The sequence below is a fragment of the Camelus dromedarius genome, chromosome X, assembly GCF_036321535.1.
Source record: "Camelus dromedarius isolate mCamDro1 chromosome X, mCamDro1.pat, whole genome shotgun sequence".
NCBI lineage: Eukaryota > Metazoa > Chordata > Mammalia > Artiodactyla > Camelidae > Camelus > Camelus dromedarius.
This window is the reverse complement of record NC_087472.1, coordinates 14,818,815-14,825,137: the sequence shown is the minus strand read 5'-3', so window position 1 is coordinate 14,825,137 and position 6,323 is coordinate 14,818,815. Positions and strand designations below refer to the sequence as shown.

General features: G+C 39.6%; 1 protein-coding gene across 1 annotated transcript in view; it reads left to right on the top strand.

The window, feature by feature from the left end:
- The first annotated feature begins 2,735 nt into the window (after positions 1 to 2,735).
- The window catches only part of PABIR3 (PABIR family member 3), a 29,051-nt gene continuing 25,463 nt past the window's right edge, over positions 2,736 to 6,323 (top strand). Inside the window, exon 1 of the mRNA XM_031446370.2 lies at positions 2,736 to 2,974. Within this exon, the coding sequence (XP_031302230.1) occupies positions 2,865 to 2,974 (110 nt within the window). The 5' untranslated portion in view covers positions 2,736 to 2,864. The remainder of the gene's footprint in view (positions 2,975 to 6,323) is intronic.

Below are 6,323 nucleotides of genomic sequence, written 5' to 3'. Positions count from 1 at the left end.
GCCTTTTATAGGTAAGAGGTCTGGGGCAGATGGCAGCAGACTGGGATGTTCAAAGTGAAGAGTAGCATAAGGGTCAAAGTGTAGATCTAAGCAAACCAGCGATCCAAGATAATGGCATATACCCCCGGAACACCAAGACCTATTCATGAAACACAGCCAGGTTCGTATACTAATAAGTGGGTAGAATTGGTAAGTAAAAATAATTTCTTTAAATGTTGTGTTTGCCACTAGAGTATACAGAATTTTTGTTTTGGGAGTACTTGTTCCTTTTGATATTTCAACTTGTGTGTGTATTATGAGTCTTGTCTCTACTTTTACAGGTTTTAGGTTCCTGACATGTACCTACACTTAAAGAGAATTTCTCCTCTTTGGTAATAGCTGGAAACTTAGTGCCATCTCATGTATTTAGTCATTTCATATTATTACCACTTTTCTAGAAACAATGTCTTAGTTGCTCTTTCCTTGTCATTTTATTATGCCTATTTTTAGTGTTATGTAATTAGATTTTTAAAAATTAGATATCTGTAATGTTTAGGCATGATGAGATTTGATTTGTCTAGCCATTCAGAAGATATACATTAAACCTTATTACCTGCCAAGAATATCAACAAACTCTTTGAAAAGTAAAATGAGCAGTAGAGTGGAAGTAAGAGCTACTTGTTCTCTGATGCACTCCATATTTTTCTGCTATTCAAACAGTTTGGTTTTGACCCTCTGTTTCATATTTTACCACTCCTTCTACATTCACTCTGAATTTACTCAGTTTCAGCTGCCATCTTTCATAAACTTTCCAGGTTACCTTGGGAACCTTAACGGTGGCTTTCAGGAATCTTGGTACTAGCCCAGATTCTACTGCTACCTAATTATGTGCCATTAATCTCTCTGGAATTTTATAAACTGTAAAATAGAAATGATTTGCCTACTTTACAAGACAGTTGTGAAGGAAAGGCGATTTAAACCTGCATTTATTCATAAAATAATTTAATAATTATTTATCAAGTGCTTATAAGCACAAAAATTATGCCCAGAGATATATCCAGAGGCTCCTCATCTGTCTTTTTACTTAAATAGAAGACCAGAGGAATCTTGGCTTTGCCATTTAGTAGTTGTAATTTGAGTAACCCCTCTGGGCTTCGGTTTCCTTCTTTGAATAACGGGCATTGTGATGGTGCCTACCTCACAGAGTTATTGTAAGCATTCAATGTGATCATATATTTAAAGTGCTCAGGACAATACTTGCACATAGGAAGTGCCCCCCAAATGGTAGCTATTGTTAACCTGTCTTACGTCAGGAATGGAGACTCCAAATTATCCTCATGTCTGGGATTTAGGTAACCTAATTCTGCTTAATACAATTAAGCTTTTCTTATTCTATTCTCAGAATGAACGAAGAATGATTTTCTTTCATGTCATAACTTGTCATGAACTGTTTCAAGAAAATCCCATTATTTTAAGTTCATCACTGATTAGCTGAGTAGTGTTAACAATTGAACCAACTGAGATAAGTATGTGAAAATATTTTTAAACTGTAAAGTGTTGTACCATATTGACTGTTTTAATTAATAATTTCCATTTCAGCTGTTTCACTTGCCTTCTCTGCCAGTTCTCTACATGGTTCCTAAAATGTGTGGTTTTACAAAATTATTAGTGTGGAAGTTAAGATTCTAGTACTCAGTGTGGCTCATTAACTGGTGGTGAAAAATTCTAAAAGAGCAGTTCTTAAAATGTTTGAGCCATGACAGCACCGTTAAATGGAAACACTGATTTGGACGGGTACTAAATTATAAGATATTTATTTTAAGAAAATAAGATTTCCTGCTTTAACCCAAATCTTTTTTCTTAGATGAATAGCTTTGAGGAGCTAGATTTTATTCAGTGTAAAAAATATACACTGTATGATTATAGTTAAAAAATATATGGAAAACAACGATTTGTTTGCACAATTGGTTCAATTTTGTTAACGCCTTACTGGCACCCTTTGGGAGCAGGTGGCCTCTAAGCACTTAAAAGTGTTTTATCCCCCCTCCCCCCGCTTTAGCGTTTTTAAAATCACAAAGGTGTAGGGTGACTGCTGTAATAGGACGGAAAAATTCGTCATGGGAGGTAACAAGCTTGTTGGCCTCAGTCACAAGGGGATAATGGGCTTAAACAAAACTGAGAAAACAGAGTATTAGACTTAGAACAGAAAGGATGGCGCTCCCGTACACCTTATTCCATCCTTTTTATTCCTAAATAATGGTTAGCGAAACCATTCCAGGGTTAACACAGGAGGAGAGAACAACCACGGTGAATCCGCATTAGAAAGAGAGAAAGGAGGAGCAGGCTTTAGGGGGAAGCGGCTCCTTCACTGCGCATGCGCCCCCAGCCAGGCTGCCACTGGCGCCTGCGATTACGCTTATTGCTTACGTAGTAAACACGCGTCAGCGGGCGGGACACCCGGAGTACGCGCAGAGGGGCGATGCCAGAGTGATTCGCGAAAGCGGCAGCTTGTAGTTTTTATTTTGGTCGGAAAGCCTTACCCAGGCTTGCTTTGTCTGGGAGAGAAAGGAGAAAGGGAGAAAGGTTCACGGATTAAGATACATTCCTCATTTTTGTTACAGGCTTGGCAGTGAAGGATCCCAGCGTTAGGGGCCCCGAGCTTGGAAGTTAGGAGGTTTGGAGCCAGTCCTGCCCGCTTTGTGCCCACTGGAGTTAGAGATGGTAGGGCTGCAAAAGTGAGCACCCACTCGTTTAAAAGCTTCCTCCTCACTCCTCTTTTCCCCCTTCCCTCTCTCGCTACATCATCTCCTCATTTAGTCGACTTGTTCTCACGTGAGCGGGAGCCAGAAAATCTTGAGAGTCCCGAACTAAGCTTCAGCGAGGACATGGCACAGGAGAAAATGGACCTAGACTTGGAGCCGCTGCCGAGTTCAACCACCATAGAGGACAACACCCTGAGGCGATCCAGCAGCGCCCCTTTGATCAATGAGCTTAGGTGAGCAGGATTGAGATACTGAGGAGGCAAGCGGGGGGGGGGGGGCGGAGTGGTGTCAAGAGGTGCAGAAAGTGACATCCAGTAGCATTCCCATCCCTTTATTCATCGAGATTCTGTAGGTATCTCCCTTGTCCCTGGTGTCCAGAGATGCCACCCTCAGCTTGGGGGGGCGGGGGGACAGGCTGGCCGGAGATCAAGTGCACACCCACCCTGAGGTTGACACACGTGAACCTGAACGTCCTCTTCTGACAGTTCACCGGGACCTGAAAGCAGCAACCAGTTGGTGTGGAGCACGACATTTTCTAACTTCACCCCATCTCTTACCTGCTCCTTTGAAGAAACTGCGCACCACCCCACACCCTCGCCTCCAGATCTTCTGTGATGACTGTAATTTTGTCATTCTCTCAGCTGCTTTGTCACCTCTGACCTTCACCCTCAACACACGGAATGAAAATGGTTGTCAAGCAAATAAGCTTGGGCCTTTTTCACACTAGTTTTTATTTGAACAAAGAGTTTAGGTATCACTGAAAATTGATATCCTAAATTTTGCATTCTCAGTGGCCAGTATTGCCCCTATTTAGTTCTTTGGGGTGGATGAAAAAAATTTTCTCATATAAAAGCACAGATACACATACAGCACAATGACAGATATGAAGTTTATTTGTGCTATTAAAATTTCATTGGAATTTTTGAGGTGGACCTAATTAAGGGGGAGGAAATGTCTAAAAAGGCTCTTTAAAGGGCTGATGATGAAAAAAGATTTAAAAGATTTAACTGATAGTTGACTGTATTTCCTGCACATATCCAAAGGTCTGGCATGACTCAAGCTTGTTATTTCTTAAAATAGAATTTTAAAGTGAGATCTTGGATCTCACATCCCAGTATCATAAGATCTTCTCAATATTGTAGAAAATGTCTGACAAATATGTTATTAACTTTGCTCCTCACCTTTTGTTGGTATCATGCTCATTGAGAGTTGTAATTCACAACTGTTAGAGGGGAACTCAAGACACCAGATCTACACTCCTTGTTTAATGTGTGAGGAAACATACCCATGAATCTCCAAAATGACATAGTTAGTAGTAGAGCCAGTACTAGGAACCTGTGTCTCCAGACTCCTAAGCTAGTGCTTTGTCCACTACTGATAAACATCTAAGCTGATTAACTCTAAACAAATGCAGCTTTCTGGTCATTTGAGTTAAAGGAAAATATGTTGTAACAAAATGAAAAGCAAACTAAGATTGCCCAAGAAAGGCCACATTACTTTTTTAAACAGGCAGGTAGAAAAATAAGGGGTGGGGGGCGGCTCTGCATGTGGTACTGAGAACAAGAACATTGTATAAATTCATGATTCTACTCTCATCCCATTGTGTGAATAAATGAATTGTGATGGACCCACTCTGCTAGTAGAAGAAAACACTTGGGGAAAATCTTGATTTTCTTGAAAGGCTTTGTGAAACAAACAAGTTGAAAATATGTCGATGATGGAGGATATATATTTGAAGAAACATGTGGAGCCTGTTTAATGTATTAAGTGCTGGGGCAGGGGAGACCAGGCCCCTTTTCCCAATCCTCAAAAGTCCTGGAAACAAAGATAGTGATCACAGTTATCCCTTCACACTTTGTTCTGCAAAGGATTCGAAATTTTTATTTTTATCATATTGGAGCATAGTTACGGTGTTGAATTCCGTAGCTTAAAATCCTGATGCAGGAAGTGAATTTTGAACAGCAAGGTGAGGGGCAATTGCGTATTTATCTAGTAGGAGTTAACCCGAAAAGTGGACCAAGTCCAGGGATTCTCATCTATCAAAAACAAGTAACATAGGCATGATATATAACATTCCTGAGGTCAGGGAACTTGTCCAAGTGTTCTCCTGAGGGCATATTTTGTGCTGTTGTGGCAAGTTTAGGGTGTAGTCAGAGAAGTTACACTGAAGCAAGAAAAATTTAGAGTAGAGTTAAACTGAGCCTTAGTCGAATTCATTTTCACCCCAGTTCTTTTCAGTTGCATATGTATACCATTCACTTTTCCCACTTTCCCTTAGATGTTGCCTTGCCTCTTTCATAGCCCACTAAATATTGTTGCATTTCTTGCAAGCCATTTCCAGTTTTGCTTGGTGTTTCCTGTATATAGATCCTCAGTTTCTTGCACCAGCATTTGCAGAATTTGTTCTTTAAATGTCTTAACTCTTTAGTATGTATTACTAGCTTTTAAAAAGTTCCTGCATGGTTTTGTATACACATCAAACGTTTTAAACCTCTTGGTTCTTTGTGCTCTGCTCTTTAGCCCCTTTAATTGGTGACTTCACTACTGGTGTCAGTGACTTTATTTAAAGGTATTTTTTTTTCTTCTACTTCTCTAGCCCTTATAAGAATTAGAGGTTAAGTTCTTGGAGTTCTGCCAGTGCCTTTGCCCTTTAAATGCTCTGCGTTTAAACTGTTACTGCCTGAATTCTGTTTGAAAGGCAAACTACTGCTGAGTGGCCAAATTGAGCCTGCTGATTGATTTTGTAAATAAAATTTTATTGGAACATAGCCACACCCATTTGTTGACTTGTTGTCCTTGGGCCACTTTCCCACTACAATGGCAGGGTTCAGTAGTTACAACAGAGGTTACATGGTCCACAAAGCCCAAAATATTTACTATCTGGCCCTTTGCAGAAAAAGTTTGCCAACCATCTGATTTATTAAATGCTTACAAACCTGGAAGAAAAATTGTGTCCATGAAGAATGATTGTTCTGGTACTATAGCTGACATAAATAAATTGTGGTTTAGATGGAACTGCTGCTTACTGATCATTTGATGTGGAGCATTGATCATTATCTGTTATATTACCTTCACTTTTTCCAAGTTGTAAGTAGCACTTAGTTCTAGGTATCACCTAGGAGTTGATAAATTCATGTTCAGTGACTCATATCAATTGAAATATATGCTGCCTCAATGATTTTTTTCAATTTTTGTCTTATTACATAAAATTGACAGACAAAAATTTAGGGGAGAATATAGTAGCCAGCCTTAAGAATTACCCCACACACAAAAGATAGTGGAAATATGTAACCCATTAGTGTCCCTCCAAGTTCTAGTAGTGACCGCTAAAATAGATCCCCATTCTCATAAGGGAAAATGACTGGGAAAGGAAGTGAAAGTTAGACCCGTACATATATCCTCTTATAAAATATTGAGTTACTGCTTGTTATATGCAAATTACTATGTTCCAAAGATGTATCTCAAGGTTCAATAAGCTTTTAATAGGGAAAATAAATACTCGAAGAACTTAACTGTTTGGTAGAGTGAGATCTGTGCTTAGGAGGGAAGGAAAGTGCTAGGTAATTAGAAGAAGGGTGTGAG